Genomic DNA, 23,378 nt, shown 5'->3' with positions numbered 1-23,378 from the left:
CTTAAAAATCTCCAGTGATAGAGATTCCACAATCTCCCTAGGCAATTTATTCCAGTGCTTAACCACCAGTAAGGAAGTTTTTCCTAAACGTCCAACCTCAACCGCCTGCTGCAATTTAAGCCTATTGCTTCTTGCCCTATCCCCAGAGGTTAAGAAAAACAATTTTTCTCCCTCCTACTTGTAACAACCTTTTCTGTACTTGAAAACTGTTTTGTCCCCTCTCAGTCTTCTCTTCTCCAGACTAAACAAACCCAATTTTTTCAATCTTCTCTCATAGGTAATGTTTTCTAGACCTTTAATCATTTTTGTTGCACTTCTCTGGATTTTCTCCAATTTGTCCACATCTTTCCTGAAATGTGGCACCCAGAACTGGACTCCATCATTTAATGCCCAATCAGTTTGGAGTACAGCGGAAGAATTACTTCATGTGTCTTGCTTACAACACTCCTGCTAATACATCTCAGAATGAGGTTTGCTTTTTTTTTTTTTTTTTTGCAACAGTGTTACACTTTTGACTCATATTTAGCTTGTGAATCCACTATGACCCTCAGATTTTTTTCTGCAGTACTCCATCCTAGGCAGTCATTTCCCATTTTGTATGTGCAATTGACGATTCCTTCCAGGGTGGATAAAAATCAGTTTTTTTTTAAAATAAAATAAAATTAAAAAAACGGATTTTTTATTTAAATCAGATTTTTTTGATAAAATGCTTTTTGAGGGGAAAAAACCTATCTAAAAATAGTTTTAATTAAGATATATTATAGTTCAAAGATATCTTATCATGGAATAAGGATTATAAATTCTAATTCTATAGTATGAGGCAATATATTCATGAAAAGTTTTGTAAATAAGTTCCAATAGTTCGTGATTAGGGACCCAATCTTATGGGGTTCCAGGGGCTTCTGTATAGATTTAGGTTAATTTTTCTATACCCAATGGGACTCAGTGCTCAGTCTAGAAGATACCATCAGAGATGCTTAGTTTTGCAGTTCTCAAACTGTGGATTTGTGTCTCCAGAGATAACATGCTGTTAACAGCAAAAATGTTTTAAAATAAATAAATAAATAGGAGGTGAGAAATAACAGACCTCAAACCTATTGTCCATCTGCAAATTTGTCTACACAGAGTCAATCCCGTACCTCTCTCTAAAAGTGCAAAGTTTCAAAAAGTTCAATGAATAGAAAGATTGTTGGGGGCGGCATAGATCTGGACAAGGAGAAGAAGCCTGGAGATAAATGTGGGAAGGGAGGGACAGGCAGTAGAAACAAAAGTGAAACTGTTTGAGCAGCATATTCCAGAAGTCTTGAGGTCCTTCTGAGTGTAGTCTTCATTGATTTGAGATCTACCATACCATTCTCTCACTAGAAGGGAAAACCCATAATGGCAGCAGGCCGTAAAAGAGACCCAGTTTGGGAATATTTTAATGAAGTTCCTCCACTTGTGGGTAAGACAGGCATGCATGCAAAATGCAAACAGTGCAAGAAAGAAATGCAAGGCCGGGTTGCCCAAATGAAAAAACATCACGAGAAGTGTTCCTTCTCAGGAGGACGCTGCGTTGAAGATGATGAAAGGAACATGTCTGAACATGCAGGATTTCATACTTCTTTCTTAAGGATTGCCTGCCTTCCTTCTGGACTATTCTTGAATTCTCATGTTTGAGAAAAAAATATAGTTGTTACCCTGTGGTACTATCATTTTAGATGCAGCTGTGATAAAAAATAAATAGCTGAAATAGGCAGATCTTCCTTTTCCAATTTGACCTTTAAAGTAGTACTGAGTGTCAGTGAATGCAATGAGTAATACTAAATGAGCAGTATGGTAATAATAAATAACTGAATTGACTTATTTTGTTTAGGAGAATCCATCCTCAATATACAGGATTCTGAAGACTATCCACCTTCAAGATCACCATCATTTTCTATAGTTTCAGAGCTAACTGTCAATTATAGTATTTCAGTCACATCATCATGTAGGTCACATAGCCACACTATATCACCTATAGCAAAAAGAAAAGAAAAAAATCTCCATCATCCAGAAACAACCATAGATAAGTTTGTGATAAGAACCAGCAGATTACAAAAAGAGGTAATTGATGAAAAAATCGCCTGGTTTGTTTATGCAACAAACTCTTTTTTCCGTATGATTGAGAACCCATACTTCATTATCATGGTTCAGCTATTAAGACCAGGATACAGTCCACACAACAGAGCAGATGTTGCAGACAAACTGCTGGATAAAATGTATGAAAGAGAAATTGAGCAGTGTGCAAAAGGTCTAGAGAGTAAAATTGTTAACCTGAGTCTTGATGGGTGGAGCAATGTCCACAATGATCCTGTTGTATGTGCTTGTGTCACAACAGAAGAAGGGAATATCTTCCTTACAGAAACAATTGATACATCAGGAAATGCACACACAGCAGAATACTTACAAGAAGTAGCAGTAAAAGCTATAACACACTGTGGAAAAAAAATTCAAATGTCTAGTACGCAGCTTGGTCACAGACAATGTTGCAAATTTATCCAAGATGAGAAGAAATTTAGAAGAGAGTGAAGAGAGTGTCCCAAGCTAACAACATACGGTTGCAGTGCTCATTTGATGCACCTCCTAGCCAAAGACTTCAGCGTTCCAGAAATAAAGGCTAATGTTGTTGAAATTGCAAAATACTTCTGTAACAACCACTTTGCAAGAGCTGCTCTGAAAAAAGTGGGGGGAACCAAGCTAACTCTCCCACAAGATGTGCGATGGAACTCAGCAGTGGACTGTTTTGAGCACTGTATCAAGAACTGGCCTAATCTGATGACAGTTTGTGAACAAAATCGTGAAAAAAATAGATGGCACTGTCATAGCCAAAGTTCTCAACGTTGGGCTTAAGAGAAATGTTGAACACATGCTGAGTACCCTGAAGCCTGTTTCTGTAGCCTTGAACACAATGCAGGGAAATAGCTGTTTTATTGCTGACGCTGTAGAAATTTGGAAGGAACTGAGTGAGATCTTAAAGAGAGAAATATGCAATGATAGAGTTAAATTACAAGCATTAAAAAAAACGAATGGGACAAGCACTATCTCCAGCTCATTTTCTCGCAAATATTCTCAATACTCGGTACCACGGTCAAACCTTAACTGCTGAAAAAGAGGAGTTGGCGATAACATGGACATCCAGCAATCATCCCTCCATAATGCCAACTACAATAAAACTTCAGAGCTAAGGGTGAACTATTCAAGAAATATATGTTTGCTGATGATGTTTTAATGAAAATCACTGGTGTAAATCACTTAAGCACTTGGATTCTGGGACTGTTGACGTGATAATCTCACTTTTAAGAGGAGTAGCTTTTTCTGCCAGTGTAGAAAGAATATTTTCTTCCTTTGGACGAATTCATTCCAAATTGAGAAATCGTTTGGGACCTGAAAAAGCAGGAAAGCTTGTTTTTCTTTTCCAGATTATGAACAAACAGGAAAATTAAGGTAAAGACGATTGAGTTAGCTGCAGAAGCCAATATTTTAAGTTTCTCATGTTGACCTGGCTGACATAGTCTATTTAATTTTTTGTTTTTTAAATATTTCATTTAACTATTTTAGTTAAACAATTTTAACAAAAACAAACCTGATTTTAAAAAACTTGAATGTTTAACTAAATTTAAATATTCATATTCTTGTTTTGTTAAATTATTATACATTTGCTGTTGAAGACAAAAATCCAGAATACATAACATTGTTGTTTTAGTTAAATAAAACAATTTAAATGTCAGTCTGGTGATGGTCTCCTCCTAATACAGCATGGCAAGAAAATCCTCCAAATATTAATGATTAACCTGTTGAATTGAAGATAGTTCACCTCCCAATGACTTCATAAATATCTGCTTCAATTACCTTTGGTAAATGAAATAACCAAACAATCATTCATTTTCTGATATAGCTGTAAAACTAATCTGAAAAGTTTTCAAAATAAATCACTTAAAAATGTATAGTGTGTACCTTCTAAAAATGAAACCTACATCTCTGAGTTGTGAAGAATACGTATTAAGGTTATAACAACCAACAAGAATGCACTTTTATGTAGAAATCTATGATTAAATCGAGTCTTCCTGACTAGTGATTTAAATCAAATGCACCCTGGTTCCTTCCTAAGTGAAGTACTCTGCATTTGTCCTTATTGAATTTCATCCTATTTACTTCAGACCATTTCTCCAGTTTGTCCAAATCATTTTGAATTTTAATCCTATCCTCCAAAGCACTTGCAAACCCCCCGCCCTTCCCCCCCCACACACATACACTTGGTTTTGTCTGTAAACCTTTTTAAGTGTACTCTCTATGCCATTATCTAAATCACTGATGAAGATATGGAACAGAAGCAGACCCAGAATTGATCCCTGTGGGACTCCACTTGATATGCCCTTCCAGCTTGACTGTGAACCACTGATAACTACTCTCTGGGAATGGTTTTCCAACCACTTATTCATCCACCCTGTAGTAGCTCCATCTAGGCTGTATTTCCCTAGTTTGTTTATGAGAAAGGCATGCGAGACAGTATCAAAAGCCTTACTAAAGTCAAGATATACCACATCTACCACTTCCTCCCTATCCACAAGGCTGGTTACCCTGTCAAAGAGAGCTACTAGATTGGTTTGACATGATTTGTTCTTGACAATTCCATGCTGACTGTTACTTATCACCTTATTATCTTCTAGGTGTTTGCAAACTGATTGCTTAATTATTTGCTCCATTATCTTTCCGAGTACTGAAGTTAAACTGACTGGTCTGAAATTCCCCTGGTCCTCCTTATTTCCCTTTTTATAGATGGGCACTATATTTGCCCTTTTTCCAATCCTCTGGAATCCCCCTTCCCGTCCTGTGCTGATTATTCTCTGCTTTCAATAGCCATAGAGTCCCGAGGCTGCTCTGATGATCCTGGAAGCCCCAAAAGCCCCAAAATTCAGCGTATACAATTTTGGCCTCCTCCTCCTCTCACCTCCAGTTTATACACTTGGTTCAGATAGATACTGAGAACTGGTACCTGGGTCTCCCACTGGTACTGCAGAATTCTCCTCTCAGGTCTACCGCTGAGTGCTTGTAGAATTAGTATGTATTACTGTAAATGCAGAATGCAGTGAAGCAGCTGGGATTCTATGGCTTTGCTCACCTTTGATCCCATGTAGAGAGCCTGGATTTCGTTATGGCGTGTAGCTGTCAGGTACTTGTAGAAGTGGGTAGTGAGATAATTTGCTAGGAAGTGAGAGGCTGCCAAGCTGGGATGCTTGTCAAGAGACTGTTCGCTTATCACAAGGCGCATATCAGAGTCTTCTATTCTTTCTAAGAGCTACAAAAGCCAAGAGAAAAATATGCAGACGATCCTGATTACATGGCAGGGAAAGGCCCCTTAGCTCAGCTAGTCCATTTACCTTGGATGGAACAGGCTACTTCCCCCTACACTAGTCTTTCAGGCATTTTATCTAAACTGCAAGAACCTCTTAAAGTACATGACGGTGTTTTAGTCACCTCTATGTGCATATCACTGCACTGCCTAACTGCCCCCAACTTAATGATCTATGATCAAGGACAGGTTCCTAACAATTAAAAATAAACAGATGTATTGCAAGTTAATTTAATTTAACAGGAAGTGAAATATAGAAGACCAAGAATAAAGAGTCAAATACTGAATCATCAAGAAGACCCTTTTGTTAATATGTAAGGACTCTAAAGTTCTCTGTAAGAGGACACTTAATTTCACTCTCTCTGTGTTAAGAAAACAACACTCCCATGATTATTCAACCCAAAAGAATTTTGCTTTCACACTTCATTAAGTCAAGGCAGCAATGAAATCAGATTGGTCAGTTTCACTTCCTGGTTCTTGTGCACTAGCAGCACAAGAATGTTCCATTATAGTTTCCTAACGTTGAATCCAAACCAAGAAACCACGCATATTCGTTAAAAAAAGCCATGAAAACGTTTTTGTTGTTAAGATTTTGCAAAATCCTTTTTTCCCCATAGAACTTAAAATCTGGGCCTCATAGTATCCTTTAAAAGAAGCTTGCTTTATTAACACACACACAAACTAGAACACTAGCAAAAGAAAGAAGGTTTTGCTAGGACCTAGGGCATGTCTGCACTAGAAACTTAAGTCAACGTATGTTAAGTTGACTTAGAATCACTGCAGTAATCACTGCAGCATTTCATGTCCACACTACCCTCCTTCTGTTGGTGGCGTGTATACTCACCAGGAGCGCTTCCACAGATTAAAGGGGGGGGGGGGTGGCGGCCGAGAGCCTGGGCTCTTGGCTCCCCATCGCTGGAAACCCAGCTTTATCTCCTGGGCTCCCAACAGGGAGCTACGCACCCAGAGTCCAAGCAGCTCCGAGCTTGTAGTGGGGAGCAGGGCACATGCAGCTCGGCTGGTAGCGGGAAACCCGGGGGGCAACCAGGCTCTAGCTGGAGCCCCATACCCGCCCTGGGATGACTGCCCAGCTTCCTCGTCAATTTCATAGCTCCAAACTGTAGCTGTGAAATTGTCAAGAATGACAGCCAACAGCCAATATAAGTTAAACAGTGTCTACACAGACACTGTGTCACCCTGACTACACTGACATACGCTTATGCCTCTCGTGGAGGTGGAGTTTTTAATGTCTGTGTAGTAGGGCACTTACATACTACAGCCTTGCTTCTGCCCACGTACTCGGACATAATTAGGTTGACATAAGCTGCCTTACATGGACCTAACTCTGTAGTGTAGGTCAAGCCCTAGTGGCCATCAAAAGTGTTCTTTAAAACGAGTTGCCAAAATGCAGTATAGGGACCAAATGTGCCCCATGTAGACAAATCTTATGGTATTTAGTGTTTTTCTTGAAGCCCCAACTTCAGAATCTTAGCTTTCATTTAGGAAAAAAAAAAAATTGTAGTCCTCGTGGTTAAAGAGAAGAGACAGAAAAGGTGACCCCTAAAGACTTGAAACCTAACTATCTAGCAAATAAGAACCTAAAATGTGTTATTTTTGAAGTGTCATGATTCACGAGATTAATTTAAAAATGTTTGTGGTCTGTCGTGTTTTTTGAATGCTTGGGCTCGGCAATACTGTTGGTCCACAACGTGTGAAAGTTATCTAAACGTCAGTGTAGAGGACAAGACTAAAGGTCTCTGCAGACAACATTCCACTTCGATCAAAGTGGCCTGGCAGTATTGCGTGTTGAGACCTGTCGTCTGTACAGGTTGAATCTTTGTAACAATGAGTTCAGCTGCAATCTACATTTATGCAGCCAAGGCTTCCAGCAAGTAACCTAACTTAGGGCTGCAATAGCAGCGTTTGGGTACCCTTGTTTACCAGCAACCTACCTTTTGAAGGTAGCAAGGCAAAAACAGCCCTCTGGTTACCTGCAAAGCCTTTTCAGTGTCTCCCATTTCCAGCAAATGCAGGAGGTGCTCCTGGTGAAGACTGATCAAGTGTTCTTTTGGGACAGGGTATAAGTGACCCCATTCTTCACACAACGCATAATCCTAAGGAGAAGGAAGGCAAACAACAGCTCCCTTCATTATGGCTATTCTTGCCCATGCTCTGATTAACATTTCAAGGTCAGCTCAGTAGACTTACAGTACTCTTCCCACTAGCAAGAAATAGTTACAGCTCCAGGGTTGGACACTCACTGCATGCTGCTTATTCTTCCAAGCATTAAGAAAAACCCACCTAGCTTTGCCTCTCTTTGGTAAGGACAGCATGTTACTTACATACAGATCACCCAAGAGAGTCACTCCTTGTCGGATTACTGAGGTAGAATGGAAGAAATGGGTTATGTATGGGAATAAAATTAGGACAAAACTATGGGGGTGCTTGGTTTTCATTTAAATCCTGACATTAAACAAGGATTCCTATTAGCTTCTGCAATACATACTTTATTAAGAGGTTTTTTTCTTGCCCTGTGAACTCTGTTGAAATAAGCATCTATAAACATTGCTTACCAAAATGTAGTAGTGCCACCATTTTCTAATTTTTAAACACAAAAGCCATGTAAGATGCCATACCTTTGCCTCCAGAATAACACTCATGATGGCCTGGGGATCATCAATGCAGGCTTCTTTCAGGTCTTGCCAGTCATTCCACGTTGGGACATCTTGCAAATTCAAAATCTAATAAAATAAAATGTTAGAGTTTCTATGAATGATTGTATTGAACAATATTACTTCAGACCCATCACCAGGCCCAGGCAGATAGCTGAACTGGTTGCATCAGGAGTTAGCCCAAGCCAGGAAACTACATTTATCATACTAGAAAGGGTCTGGGAATCCTAGGTGATGCACTTCAATTTCAAGAGGACTAGATGAAAAGATTCTATCACAGAGGCCTAAACCCATTAACATATATCTTTCTGAAGAGATTGCTGATAGAGTTCCAAGAGACAACGCAACACCAGTTATGCTATGAATAGGCCAAACCTACTGGATAAGCAGGCAAGAATCTGGATTCCTCAACTTCTTAGGCTTGTAAAACTGGGATTGAAAATTCAAACAAGAATAAGTTCTCTTGGAAAGTTTCCAGTGATTGCTGCCTCTGTGCAGGTTGGAGGAAAAAGACACCCTGAAAGAATGGACTCAAGTTCTTTGGATTTTTTTGCGCTTTTGTCTCCAGTCTTCTCTGGAAGAAAAGTACAGAGGCAACTGGAAAGGAAAAATTATGGATGAGGGAAGGAGAGAGTTAACCTGACATTTCAGCACTTTCAGAAAGTGGACGAGATTTAAATTTTGGATAAGGGCTTGGGGAGGATGTTTTATGTGCCAAAGAGAACCAAGGGTTAAAAAGTATTTAGGCAAATATACTCCATACCTAGTTACTTAATAAAATGGCTTTTGTACCTTTTGATAAACCTGCAGTTCTCCTGTTTTGCTCTGCAGATCAGACTTCAGTTCTTCAGTTATGCCAGGATCACAGATGCAGTAAGCTAGGATTTCCAGACAAGCCTCAAGGGGCCACCTGTCCATGCAGTGCAGGGCCAATCTACTTCTCAACATTGCATCCTTCACTGGGAACAGATACTGCCAACCATCCTTATCTGTGAAAAGAAAAGCTACCAGCATGAAGCCCAGCTTCTATGCTTTGGGGAAACAGGGGGAGGAGAGAAAAGAATTTCCATTCTTTGAATCTGCCCACGGATCACCAGATCAGTCCCCAATTTCCAATCCCTATTTGAGACCGTACACTATAAAGAAAACTCATTCCCTTTACCGTCAGCAGTCGCACAGCTCAGCACAGCATCCCTCACGCTGGTCAGCTCCTCCATATCCTGACTGTACAGGTCCAAGACCGTCAGGGCTCTGGGCCAGTCCTTTGCAGCGAGCGCTTGCTCAAAGACTTCCATTAATACCTCGACAGCCATGGCAGAATGCAAGCCCAAGAGGACAAGCGACATGTACAGTTTGCCACAGAGGCCACTAACCAAACCACTACCCTCCTCCTGGGGATCCTGAAGTGGCTCAGACATGGTGAGAAGAAAATTCTCCAGTATCAAGAACTCCTTCAGTAATGTCTCACACTCTTTGGAAATCTGCTCCAGGCCCAAGGGGACCTCCCTCTTGCCCCGAAATTCCATCCATGACAGGCTTGGTTTGGGGACCTTCTGTACCTTGGATGCACAGAGACATGCCACAGTGGCCATTAGCTTTGACTGACACTTCAGGAAGGCCAGGGAAGAGGCAGTGAGTGAGTGCTGGTTCAAGTCAGCCAGGGAGGAAGAGGGCTGAGTAGAATCCTCCTCAGAGTCCATAGCTGGATTGTGGATAGGTATCTCAACATCTGGCAAACAATGGTAGGCATGAAGATGTGCTAGGCTGCTGATGTTAGTCAAAAGAGACCTGGTCTGGCTGCTTTGCCTGGCACTGCACAAGGACAGTGGCTCACAACAACAGTTAATGATAACTTGCTGCACATTTAAGTTCAACTCTTCTTTTGCCAACAGTGAAGAGAGCCTGGAGGAGTGAAAACAGCACCAATTTAGCAGGTGCACGTGCATATTACCTTGCACTTACACAGGATCTCAAGAAGTATTACAAACATTAACAGTCCTCCGAGGTACGTACTATCCCCTTTAACAGGGGAAAAATGACACACCGAGGTTGTGTATTGCCGAACATCACTTGGATTCAAGCAGCAGAGCTCTGAAGAGTCCCAGCAGCTATTTCTCTGCTCTTACCAATAGGCAACATGGCCTGAAAGTGAGCATCTACCTTATTAATTAAAAAAAAAAAAAAAAAGTCCCAAGTCAGGCTTAATATCCTTTGCAACAGCTGCGTGTGAGTGAGAATCACCAGGATTATGCGCCTAATCCTATGTATAACCTTACAACAGTATATTTCGCTCCAAATTTGGAGTAAGGAAGGAACGTCCCCCAGTAAAGGGTGACAATGGAAACACTGGAGTGTTTTCCACCGCTCTCTAGGCCATCAAACAGGGAGTATCATTAAGAAGCAGGTGGGCCCATACTATCCATTTCCTCAGCTCCTTTCCATTGCCTATATTTCTGTGAACTGTAAGTTTCCTGCAGATAAAGCCATTAAAATGAATAGCCTGGCAACCCATCCCACCCTGTAACTAAACCCTGCATTTATTCCTCTGTTTTTGGAGGGAGACTGAGAAGGATCCCCTAGGATCCTGCTGAAAGAGTCATATCAGCCTCCCCCACACCAAAGTGCTGGGCACAGCCTTTCTGGAGCTAGTGGATTCCATTCCGGGGGGGGGGGGGGGGGGGGAAGAAGGGGGGAGAGGAGGAATTTGAGAACAAAGCAAAGTTCCCAGCTCTAGCAGCTGCAGCACTGCCATCCTGGCCAGCCTGCGGAGGTCAGGACCCAGTGACTACCTACCTAGAACAATGTACTGCGATCTCATTACAGCTCAATTAATGGAGTCTGCCAGGAAACGAATGGGATGGAATATGTAATTTAGCCAGACTACAGAAACTTGCTCAGCACAGAATATCAACTCTCTTCAATAAAGGCCCAACGTTGGGCCTACAACAAGAGGGCTTTTTGGTAATATGATTCACTCCAATTCTTAATAATCACTCAGAGGCAGATTTACAGTAAAACACAGGGTGCCCTGGCCCGGGGCCCCCCCAACAACAGGGGGCCCCAGGGCCAGGCAGCTGTGGGGGCAGAAGCTTGGTCCTGCCGGCTCCTGCTGCAGGCTCCACCCGCACCCACCAACAGCCAAGCTCCCCACTCCCCCGACTCTTCCCCACCTCCTCCCCCGAGCATGGCACGTTCCCGCCCCCCTCCCAGCGCTTCCCCCGCCACCGAACAGCTGTTTGCCGGTGCTCAGGTCGCTCCGGGAGGGAGGGGGAGGAGCAGGGCCGCAGCATGCTCATAGGAGGAGGCGGAGAAGAGGCGGGGGCGGGGCCTTGGGGAAGAGGGCAGAATCGGGGCAGCGCAGAGCAAAGGCGTGGCCCCCGCGCTCCCCCTACACATACCCCCCCAAGTCCCCTGCCATGAGTCACTCAGGGCAGGGGGCTAGGGTGGGGCAGGGGGCTGGGACCACCCCCACGACCCCAGCCCACACCTCCAGCCCCCTGCCCTGACTCCTGCACCCCCCACACACACACCCCCAGCCCCCTGCCCACCCTGACTCCTGCACCCCCCCCACATCCCCACCTGCACCCATCACACCAAACAGGAGCTGCCCCAGGTAAGCGCTCAACACCCCAATCCCCTGCCCCAGCCCTGAGCCCCCTTCCGCACCCTAACTCCTAACCAGACCCTGCATCCCAACCCCCCAGCCTGCTGCTGTACGCTAACTTCCTCCCAGACCTGCACCCCCAGCCCTGAGCCCCCACTCACACCCTAAGTTCCAGCCAGACCCCGCAGTCCAACAGTTTTTTACAAAGCGCTCTTATCCAAAGCGCTTTACAACAGTTAGCTAACGGTACAAACAATATTTGGAAAAATCATTAAGTGGTCTGCTGAGATCCTCAGCTATTTTCAAGTGGTCTGTGAAAAAATAAGTTAGACTACAAAAACAATCAAGGTACCTCACTTTATTTTTATTTACTTCTTATTACTTATAGGAGGAGATGGAAGAAAAAAAAAAAGAATGAAAAACGGGGGGGCGGGGGGAGATAAGAGAGAAGGTTCATTTTCTTGGCTGGGTCCCAAGGAGGAGCCCCAAAAATTAAGCTGAGCACAGGGCCCCACTAACTCTAAATCCGCCACTTTAATCACTTAAATAGTGTGAAAGTGTACAGGGCACTGCTCAGCAGCAGGGCAGTGCCAAAGGTATAACAGATGCCTGCACTGTAGAGTTACAGAATTTGGAAATAGCAGCAAAGATAAAAAGTACATAACAAAATACGAACAGAGGAGGAGCGAGTTTTAAAGCTTAAATGCTTCATGGACCAGCTGTGTGTTTAGGATGTTTCTTGGAGGAAACAGTGGGCATTTATGTAAGTGGGCAAGTGATTCTGGGAAGATGGGGTGGCATAGAACTCAAAAATGTAATGACCATTTACCATAAGCTATTACTGGTGGACTGCTCTGGGATTGGTTGTCTTCTGAAACAGACTTAGTAAAATCCAAACATAAATATACAACTTTGTTAAGTTTATTACCCTTTGTGCAAATATCTCCAAATGGTTAAAAATGTAAAATATACAGTAAACACCTGCTGCTCCAACAGCTGCACTAGCCATGGCTCTAGCAGCTAAGAGAACTTCACCCTAAAATTTCATGCAATAAGTCCCTTGTCTGATATACATGGCTCAGGGCAATACCATGAAAGACCCTTCAGTTTGGTCCTCAGTACACAGCGACGCTGAACAGCTTATAAAGTATTATCAAATATTGTCTCATTTAACACCTGCTTCAGTTATCTAGTCGCACACTTTCAGTACCAGCTCAATACAGAATTTAGAGATGGAAAACGTGCATTAGATAATCCAATCTACTTGCCTGCCAGTGTAAGATCCAGGCCCAGAAGTTCTCAAAAGTGATCTTGGGAAACAATTTTATTTTGTTACATGTATAAGATGTGCGACCACTGTGCCCAGAAGTCAGACAGTTTCAATTTAAAAACCACAAATCCCTGGAGCTCTCAGTTCAATTCCCAATGGCCAGTAGTTGTCTAGATCACAAAATCGTTAAGTTTCACTAATTGCGATCCTCTCTGGCCATCTCATTAGAGAAGCCAGGGACTAACGCTTTCCTCAGATCTAGCAGAAGTCTGCTCTGCAGCCGTTCTAGTCATAGAGGACTTACAGTGCTGCCCAGTTCACGAGCCCTAAATTCATCAGTTAAATATTCATGAAAAGCACCAACCTGTCAGGAGGAACTTGTCTCTCAAACAAGAGCAGAGAGAGCAAGTGAGATGGGCTCTGCTGTAGCAGTATGAAAGGGTTCCCCATCTTCACCTCTGCAGTTTGATCTACAAACATAAGAGAGACACATTTAAAAAACAAAACAAAACACTAAATTAATGTATTACACAGACTGAGTTCTAGTCAGCTAATCTGTACACTAGGCCTCTGAAGCCCCGATACTCATAATCACCAAGGCATGAGAGCCAGCAATGAAGCAAGTTGGGAACCCAACGACCTAATTGCTCTGACTGATGTGCCCCACAGTCTTTTGCACAATTTGGAAGAGGCATTGCAAGAACCAGCATAGTGCCTGATGGAGAGCTTCTGACATCTGAGTAAGACCTGGCTGCAAATGGCAGAGCAAATCTGCTTCAGCATGAAAAACACTACAGGGAAAAGTTGCAGCAGGAGCTTGTCAGAGTCACAACACATGCACTACTATAGTGATCTGCTTTATTAGAATTCTCTAGACACAGGTTAAATTTATTTTCTCAGCCTATTTTTTGTTTTGCTTGCCTTGAAGTAAGAATTGCTGGTGCTCTTGGGATAATTTCATTGAAACGCAGAGGGTAGCTGTGTAAAGCTTCTTACTTGTACTCGTCCCACAACTTAAAACCTAGCATTAGTAGTAATGCTGTTGGGGAATTTTTTTAATTATGTCAGCAGAGTTACATTGGCCAGGGATGTGAAAAAACCACACCCTTAACAAACATAGCTACACCAACAAAAAACCCCAGTGCAGACACAGCTTTACCGATAGAAGAGAGCTTCTGGCAACATAGACAATGTGGTTCAGGGAGATGGTGTTCCTATACTGACAAAAAAAACTCTGTTGGTGCACACCTATGGCTGAGTCTACATTAGGGGGCTATGCCAGTATAGGCTCTGTAGTGCAGATGTACCCAGATACACCCCTTCTAAACTATTCTTCCACCTCCTAAAGCAGCAGGAAAACATGGAGCACCACTGGACTATTACCTCACATTTCTCCAGTTATGGAAACTGGAAGTCAATGAGAGGTTGTGTTACATTGGGGCACAAGTACCTTCCACACATACAGTAACCAGACATGCCAAACCCATAAAAAAAAAAAAAAAACACACGCAGAAATTGGACTTGTTTTTGGCTTAATTGGCTTATGAGTTGCCTGTTGGCTAGTTTTTGGATTCTAGCTTGTTGCTTATTTGGCTTGTAGCTTTTTTTTTGTTTGTTTTTGATCGGCTCCCGGCAAGCAGGGGCAAGGGAGGGAGAGAGTCAGGGGTGCACAGCGGGCCCATCACAGTCCCATACTGCATGCCAGGGGGCTCTAATCACAGAGTGTTGGGGTTCTTAGGGATTGGCTTGTTTTGAAATGGGATTAGCTTGATTATTGGCTTATTGTGAAAGTCAGGGTGCTTATTTACTACGTGAAAGTTGGCAACTGTGACAGTGACAGATCCTGATAAAGTGAAAGTCTGAAAAAGGTTCTGTCATCTTCCTTTTTCCTCTACCTCACTGAGGGATGTAACTTTAGAAGGCAGTTTATTGGGAAGCAACTCTTAAACCAGATTTGTGGAGTTCCACATTAGAGCAGCCCAGTGACTCCAGATTAAACTGGCTTGTTTTTTTCTCCTAACTGCCAGCACAATATACCCAGGCTAGGGCTCTTCTGGCTCACGTGGCACTACCACTAAGTGATTCTATGAGAACGTTCTGCCCAGTTACATCTACACAGCCCCATTATCTTCAGTGCCCTTGCTACCCACCAAAGAAAATGGAAAGACTCCCATATAGTTGTTTTCCAGAATGGAATCATACTCTAAGAGTTAGATAACGTCACCCTCCTTGTGACAGGCTTCTCAATAGACACGTCACCTAGCTCTGTATTCAGGCTCCGTAGCACAACAGCAGCCAGCGTGTTAATATAATCAAAGAAGCTCTTCACACAGTCCGTCCGCACGCTGCTCACTGGCATAGTCTGAATGTGTTGGTCCAGGGTTTTCAGCAGAAGTTGGATTTGATTACGAACTGGATGTGCCTCCAACTCTGTAGGCTTCAGAGATGCCTGTTCTACCAAGCTGGTGATCAGGCTCCCTTTGGGGTCTAGTAAAAACAAAATTTGATTAGAACTGAAATGCTTAAAAATACAGGTGTGCTGGGACTTCTTCTACCCTAGCAAGTGCATCCCTCAATTTAGAGATGACTTTCAATGGAAGTTAACAGGAATTACTATACTGGAACAGGCCAACAGCCCCATCTACTCTGGCATCTTGACTGAGCAGCAGGGGAAAGCGTAAACCCTACAAAATGCATCTATTGTGCAATACTGCATTAGTGGTGGGAAAGGATATAGATTTCTTCCTAAACTCAGCTGGTGGCCAACCCTTAGGCCCTGAAGCATGACATTCAAAGAGCACTTACAGTTCTCCTAGCTTTCTGTGAATCAAGATGGCATACAGATTTCCAACCCTTTTACTAAAGCTCTTTAGAAGTCTGATGGGTGAAAAATGTCACGGCTACAAATTAAGAAGAACTTGGAGACTAGGCAGCAATTGTTCCAACACTGGATCAGTTATTCCTAGGAACAACGATCAGCTGATACATAGTTTGACCAATGAACCACTGACAACAGCAGGATTCTTAGGCTACCAAAGTTTTCCTGATGGATACTCTTGTTTACTCTCACCTTACTGGGCAGCAACAACCAAATACAAAGGGAAAAAACAGGAGAAGCAGAACTACCATTTGTTTAGCTATCATTTAACACCCAAGTGTTTTGTTTTCATCTAAACAGACACTGTGAGATTAAAAGTCATATCTGTTTTTAAAACAAAATTTTTTTGTATTTCTATCTCAGCTTATTAAAACTGAACATTTAAAAAAAATGAATTTACCTTTCATCATTGACATTTTGCTTCTCTCTCTGCTCGAACGAATACAGCCTAATCAGTTTAACTTTTGCTACTGGTGAGCTTCTGATTTTGGTGCAACAGCTAACTGTTGCAAGGCTTGTATCACAAATGCTTGGGGGGGGGGGGGGGGGGAGGGAGGGGAGTTTAAATCCCCAAAAGAGTGTTTGCATTTACATGTACATGTACATTTGAGGACTTCAATAGCTCAGACATAGGTGAGAGGTTTATCGCAGGAGTGGGTGGGTGAGATTCTGTGGCCTGCGTTGTGCAGGAGGTCAGACTACATGATCATAATGGTCCCTTCTGACCTTAATATCTACGAATCTATGTAAGAAAATTCACAACAGCATTGCTACTAATACTAGGTTTTTAAAAACTTATTTTTATATTGTCTAAATTCAGGAACTAAACTACTAGGCTGTATCTCTTTACATCTCTGTTTTAGAGAGATTTGTTTGTTTTTTTAAACAAGCACAAAGATGGTTGCAAGAGTCTTTAATGCTAAGAGAACCCATGAAATTCACCTGGAGAATCTTCAACATCCGTCAGTGTTTGCAGGACTTGATCTAGGTGCTGCGATAAAGCAATCTGATTAGCAATACAGTCCTCAGTCAGAGTTGGGTAGCACATCTGCAGAAGGTCCACAATATTGCATCGGAACTGATTACTTATTTTTTCATCTGAGACCTCTGTTGAGAAACAAAGATCAACAATAATGATAGTTAATACGGGCCACTAAGTCTTGTAGAACTAAAAGACCCACAGAAAGAGAAGCTTTACACTTCTAGTTAACCAATTCAAAATCAGCACACTTGGGTAAGCCATAGAGATGATGTAGCTGGCAGAGCTAAATTTTCTAGTGGGAATTAAGAGGCCAGAGAAGGAAGTATAAAAAGCCAAGATAAAAATACCTGTGCTATCACGCCCTCCCAAAGCCAGAGACACTGTAGTTTAAAGGGTTGACAATTTTGTATTGTATTTAATTGTATCATCAGTCAACTTTCCATCCTTGGCTTAATTCCTCTTCTGTTAGAGTGCATTCTTCTCTCCCCATCCCCAAGGTATTATTTGCATGTCTGTTGCCTGTATTTCTTCTCTCCTCCTCCCTGCACCCAAATCTTTATTTCTCTGCATTGTGCTCTTAAACTTCTTTTCCATGTTTAATGTCTCTCTGCCTCCCCAATGACCATCCCACAGACTATTCACTCTGTTCCCATCTGCCCTTTTAGGGTATGTCTACACTGTAATGTAAGCCCCAGGCTAGTAGAACGTGAGTTAACAGATCCCGGGTTTGTTAACACAGGGCTTGAGTGTGTACACTCATTTGTAACCCCAGGTTAGGAATTGTTGTCCCAGCCTGGGACTCCAGCACATGCATTATGTGGGCCCGAGTCCAAGCACCCATATTCCAGATTTCCTAGCACCCTCCAAAATGTGGCCACTCTAGCCCTTTGTTCATGGTGCAGTGTGGAAAAGCTTGACTGTACACCAAACTTGATTGTCCAGAGGACAAAGAAAGTCAGACCATGAGATTGTGGAATACTTTTGGCAGACTCCTTGGCTCGACTCAAGCTTGAACCCTCCACCCTTGTGGGGTCCCTGATCCAAGCCCTGGATTAGTGTGATTTGTGTGCAGACAGAAAGGAGGTTAGAGGCTTGAGCCTGAGTTCAAACCCTGGGCTTACTCAGCAGTGTAGACATACCCTTAGGAAGGGGAGTAGAAACTCAATCCCCCTTGCTTCCTGGCTCCCCATCCCCTCCAATCAAACTCCAGCCCTTTTGCTCTCTGGTTCCCATTACCCTTCAATGAAAGGAGCCGTTCTAGTCTTCAGCTCTGCCTTCCCTCCTGAGAAGCTGGTGCTCTCTGGTTCCCTCTCTGGGGAAGGTGCCTGCTGCTTCCAGCCCTCTCTTCCCTAGCCACATGCCCAGCTCAAGTCAGTTTTTCACATCTTGTATGCTGGACTAGATTTTCAAAGATAGATGTATGTATGTATATGTGCACCCAAAACTACTCATGCAACAGTCAACCTAATTTGCAGAGAGATGCATGTATGTGCTTCTGAAAGTTTTAGTGCATGCCTGTGCCAAAGAGAAAAACATGAGAAGATTTGATAAATTTTGTCATTTCAAATTTTAAAAATCAAACACATCAAATTTAATCATTTATATTAAGCTCTTTTAGAAGCAGTTCCCAATGGCTTCCACATCGCAAGCTATTCTATGGCAAGCTATATTTTTCCATGGTGCTTTATGGAAATCTTTGGAAGACTCTGTTTAATGAGCAACTACTTAGCTATATTTACTTATCCATTGTGGTAAAGGCCAAATCCAGTTTATGGATTTTCAGTACACCCAAAAATGTTGCTGATACATTGAACAGATACTCTTCCATAATACAAAGGGAACAGATACCAATTTAGCATACAAAAGAAATTTCAGAAGCAGCATAAAATCTGCACATGTACTCCCTAGCCCCAGAAAAACTAGTAACCAATACAACAAAAACCAAAACCTCAAAACATGCAGAAAGGAAAAAAAACTTACCTGATTTGGATTGTCCTTGCGACATACAAGGATAGTTGAGAATTTTATTTATTTGTTGAAGAACTGCTGGGAAACCCCTTATGCCATCAGAGTGAGGTAGAATGAAGTCAAGTCTGCGGCCTAAAAGCAACATTGGACAAGGGAGGGAAAGTAGGGGTTGAGGATGGAAAACATATATGACAGAATGATAAGCTTACATAAATCATGTTCCTTCATTAGAACTCCATTGTTACTATGAACTATAGTTATTTTAAAACTAGATAGAGCATACAGGCATTTTTCCCCAATCCCACACAGCTGAATAGAGGAAGGGGAAACCTACCCCTTGTTTCAAAGCTATTATGTAATCGTCTCTCTGCTGTTTCCAACAGCTGTTTGCAGGTTTTCCACTGGTGGCACTGAGTACAAGCTAAGTCAAATGCTGCCATTGCTGAAGGGCTGAGGTCTGCCACAACTTCACTCATAGGATCTGTATGCTCCAGCTGGATGCTGCTAGTCCAAAAGTTTTCTTGGAGAGTAGGGACAAGGCTTCCAGAGGTGGCAAGCAACTTATCAGTAACATCCGAGATGGAATAAAATACCATACCTAAACAATCCAGCAAAACATGCAGTTACTGGTTAAACTGAACAAATATTCTATGTCCCATAATGGATAATTCTTTGGTCCTTTACTAATGCAATTCAGCATCTGGTCTGCTTTTTGGACCACTGCTGCACATGGAACAGAGGTTCACACTGAGCTATACACAAAGATGCCTGGTTAATTTCCCTGAGTGGTTACAGCTAATTTAGAACCCAGCAACATGACAGTCTGAATAGTTTATTTTGTTCTGACAACATGCACCACCTTGTACTTATCAACATTGACTATCATCTATCATGTTGCCCAGATTTACAACTTTGTAAGGTTATTCTGAAGTTCCTCAGTCATCTCCAGTTTTTAAAAGCCTAAATAACTATTACCCATAGATTGTCAGCTCCCTGTTGTTCTCATTTTCTAGGCCATTAATATAGAAAGGCCAGTTTATTCCTCTAAGCAATCATATCATAGTCACCGCTGTATTATCTGAGCTCTTGTTCTTCCTTATTTGTCTTCCACCTCTTAGCCAGATTCCTCATCTCTAATTTGTAGGATTCAATCCTTACCTGCCGCTGCTGCACTCCCAATAGCCTGAAGCGTTGAGCGGCCACTGCCAGATCTCCTGATTCCTCCAATACCATCAGCTGACTGATACACAATTTTATGCTCCACTTTTGCGAGCTCCCGCACCACCTCTTGATAGCGTTCCATGAAAACCAGCTCACCATAGCAAGCCGAAGACTCCAGATTAAACATCAAAGCCACCTGTCATAGGTAACAATGAATGCAAGTAATACCATATTTCAAAATACTGTTTGAAAGGCTACATAACATTTTACTAAACTTAAAAAAAAAGCCTCAACTTGAGTAATTTCAGCCCACATGGCAATTTTATTCAGAAAGTTATAGATGCCTGAAAACAGGGATTTATAATGGAAGCATTTTTGCAATTATAGCTCTATAGCTCTGCTTGCAGGTGCCATAACACTGGATTTGGATTCACTTTAACAACTCACTTTTAAAGATGTTACAAGACTCCAATATATTGTACATTAAAAAGATGAAGTAGCTAGTCCCACAGTGTAAATTAGTTCTTATCAGCCAGGGAATACCCTCTAGAACATTCTAAAGTTATATTAGCAACCCGCACACCGGGGGTTCACCAGTTAAACCCTGTTCCAAGTCCTGTTAGCAGTGTTGTAGAGACACAAAGTAGCAAAGAAAACAGATCTGTTAGTCCCAGGAGATGAAAATAAAAATACCATGTTCGCTAACTGGAATTGTTTAAGGGCTTGACATTTACCTACTGCCGACACACGGGTAACTATGCAAAAGCTCTTGACAATGGCCCTCTCATTCTTAGCCAAGCCACTGCACTTTCCTGAGGATTCAACTGCCAAAATACTTCAGGCCAGTTTTTCAGAAAGACAGCCTGAAAGCTACATACAAAAATGCACATGCAATTGTAACTGAGTGTTGCAATATAGAGGCACAATTGCATGCACACGTTGGCTAACTGCACATGTAAATGAGGGGTCTAGGAGTCAATGGCAGACACTTCTGCACACAGACCTTGGGCCTCCTGTTCTGACAGCCTGGCCACAAAACACACCACCTTCACCTGCCCATAAAGCAAGTGTGCCATACACACCAGTCCAAGCCAATAGCTAGGGGACTACAGGGTGCGTTTACATACTACAACTGGGCATGAATGTGGTGGAGTCATGTTTTTTGGATCAGTGACCAAAAAATAGCTCAAATACTGCCTCTCATTCAAGAGTGGTGTTTCACACATGGGCTCTTCACCTTCTCCCTCACCCAGCTGGAACACTAAGACCTGGACTACACTACGGGGTTAGGTCCAACTTAGCCGCATTATGTTGATTTAAAAATGACTGCATCCACACAACCAACCCCGTTCCATCGACCTAAAGGGCTCTTAAAATCGACTTCTGTACACCTCCCTGACAAGGGGAGCAGCGCTAAAATTGCCCTTGCTGGATCGAACTTGGGGTAGTGCGGACGCAAATCGACAGTATTGGCTTCCAGGAGCTATCCCAGAGTGCTCCATTGTGACTGCTCTGGACAGCACTTTGAACTCCGATGCACAAGCCAGGTACACAGGAAAACCCCTGGGAATTTTTGAATGTCACTTCCTGTTTGGTCAGCATGGCGAACTCAGCAGCACAGGTGACCATGCAGTCCCCCCAGAATTGTAGAGCATAGAATGTTTCTACGCTCCCCCTATCATCTCCGTCCCTGAGGTTATCGCAGATTAGAAGGCGAAAAAAAACCACACTCGTGATGACATGTTTTCCGAGCTCATGCAGTCCTCCCACACTGATAGGGCACGGCTTAATGCACAGAGGCCAGGAAAGAATTAAGTGAGCGCAAAGAGCAGAGGCAGGATGCGATGCTGAGGCTAATGGGGGAGCAAATGGACACGAAGCGTCTGCTGGAGCTGCAGGAAAGCCAACAAGAGCACAGACCCCTGCTGCATCCACTGTATAACCACCTACCCTCCTCCCCATGTTCCACAGCCTCCTCACCCAGACACCCAAGAACGCAGGGGGGGAGGCTCTGGGCACCCAGCCACTCCACTCCAGAGGATGGCCCAAGCAACAGAAGGCTGTCATTCAAACAGTTTGATTTTTAGTGTGGCTACAATAAGCAATATGGCCTTGTCCTTCCCTCCTCCCGCACCCCAACCCAGCCAGGCTACCTTGTCCGTTATCTTTTTTTTTTTTAATTAATAAAGAAAGAATGCATGCATGGTTTCAAAACAACAGTTACTTTATTTCGAAGGGGGGAGGGTGGTTGGCTTACAGGGAATTAAAATCAACAAAGGGGGCAGGTTTGCCTCAAGGAGAAACACACACCACTGTCACACCGAAGCCTGGCCAGTCACGAAACTGGTTTGCAAAGCCTCTCTGATGCGCAACCTGCCTTGCTGTGCTCTAATTGCCCTGGTATCTGGCTGCTCAAAATCGGACGCCAGGTGATTTGCCTCAACCTCCAACCCTGCCATAAACGTCACCCCCTTTGTCTCACAGATATTATGGAGCACACAGCAAGCAGCAATAACAATGGGAATGTTGATTGCGCTGAGGTCTGCCCTAGTCAGCAAACAACGCCAGCAAACTTTTAAACGTCCAAAGGCACATTCTACCACCGTTCTGCACTTGCTCAGCCTATAGTTGAGCTGCTCCTTACTAGTGTCCAGGCTTCAACAGCCATGGGAGCAAGGGGTAGGCTGAGGTAGGTACAACCACGCAGTACTGCCAGCTGGGAGAGCAGCCTGAGGCAGAAGCCTCCAGCTCGCATGATATTCCAGGCGGGACTGAATCTCCATGAGACAAAACTTAAAGAAGAGAATGACCTGGAGTCTCTGGCTCCCATTCGGTGCCCTAAGAGTAGAATAGCTATGTCCGTCCAGGCGCCCCTGATCAATCTCACTGAGGTCTGCCAGGAGCACCCAGGAGACGTACGACGGCTATCAGTCCTACTGCACCATCTGCCACGAAGGCAAGGAGCTGCTGCTGTGTAGCAATGCAGTACCACGTCTGCCAGCAGCACCCAGGAGATGTACAGTGACGGTGAGCTGAGCAGGCCCCATGCTTGCCGTGGTATGGCATCTGCACGGGTAACCCAGGAAAAAAGGCACGAAACAATTGTCTGCCGTTGCTTTCACGGAGGGAGGGGGCCTGACGACATGTACCCAAAATCACCCGCGACAATGTTTTTGCCCCATCAGGCATGGGGAGCTTAACCCAGAAATCCAATGGGCAGTGAAGACTGCGGGAACTGTGGGATAGCAACCCACAGTGCACCGCTCTGTAAGTCGATGCTAGCCATGGTAGTGAGGATGCACTCTGCCGACTTAATGCACTTAGTGTGGACGCAATCGATGGTATAAAATTGGTTTCTAAAAATTGACTTCTATAAAAATCGACCTAATTTCGTAGCGTAGACATACCCTAAGTTAGGCCCAGGCCTGGTAAAGCCTTTGCAAACTTTGAATACCCAGGTGAAAAGAGGGTA

At 43.2% G+C, this 23,378-nt stretch overlaps 1 protein-coding gene across 11 annotated transcripts in view; it reads right to left on the bottom strand.

Moving 5' to 3' along the window:
* ZFYVE26 (zinc finger FYVE-type containing 26) overlaps nucleotides 1-23,378 on the bottom strand; it is a 70,570-nt gene that overhangs the window by 26,218 nt on the left and 20,974 nt on the right. For 4 of the 11 annotated variants that reach the window (XM_037900265.2, XM_037900266.2, XM_037900268.2 and 1 more), the window contains 12 exons: nucleotides 19,904-20,102; nucleotides 19,080-19,343; nucleotides 18,758-18,877; nucleotides 16,738-16,902; nucleotides 15,177-15,404; nucleotides 13,282-13,387; nucleotides 9,206-9,945; nucleotides 8,836-9,032; nucleotides 8,008-8,112; nucleotides 7,324-7,485; nucleotides 5,141-5,317; nucleotides 3,316-3,405 (listed from right to left, as the gene is read on the bottom strand). In XM_037900265.2, the coding sequence (XP_037756193.1) occupies nucleotides 3,316-3,405; nucleotides 5,141-5,317; nucleotides 7,324-7,485; nucleotides 8,008-8,112; nucleotides 8,836-9,032; nucleotides 9,206-9,945; nucleotides 13,282-13,387; nucleotides 15,177-15,404; nucleotides 16,738-16,902; nucleotides 18,758-18,877; nucleotides 19,080-19,343; nucleotides 19,904-20,102 (2,553 nt within the window). The remainder of the gene's footprint in view (nucleotides 1-3,315; nucleotides 3,406-5,140; nucleotides 5,318-7,323; nucleotides 7,486-8,007; nucleotides 8,113-8,835; nucleotides 9,033-9,205; nucleotides 9,946-13,281; nucleotides 13,388-15,176; nucleotides 15,405-16,737; nucleotides 16,903-18,757; nucleotides 18,878-19,079; nucleotides 19,344-19,903; nucleotides 20,103-23,378) is intronic. The other 7 variants (XM_027832258.3, XM_043548105.1, XM_043548104.1 and 4 more) reach the window with 3 other exon arrangements.

Source organism: Chelonia mydas, chromosome 6 (genome assembly GCF_015237465.2).
Source record: "Chelonia mydas isolate rCheMyd1 chromosome 6, rCheMyd1.pri.v2, whole genome shotgun sequence".
In the NCBI taxonomy this organism is placed as follows: domain Eukaryota; kingdom Metazoa; phylum Chordata; order Testudines; family Cheloniidae; genus Chelonia; species Chelonia mydas.
This window is presented reverse-complemented; position numbering and strand designations above follow the sequence as displayed.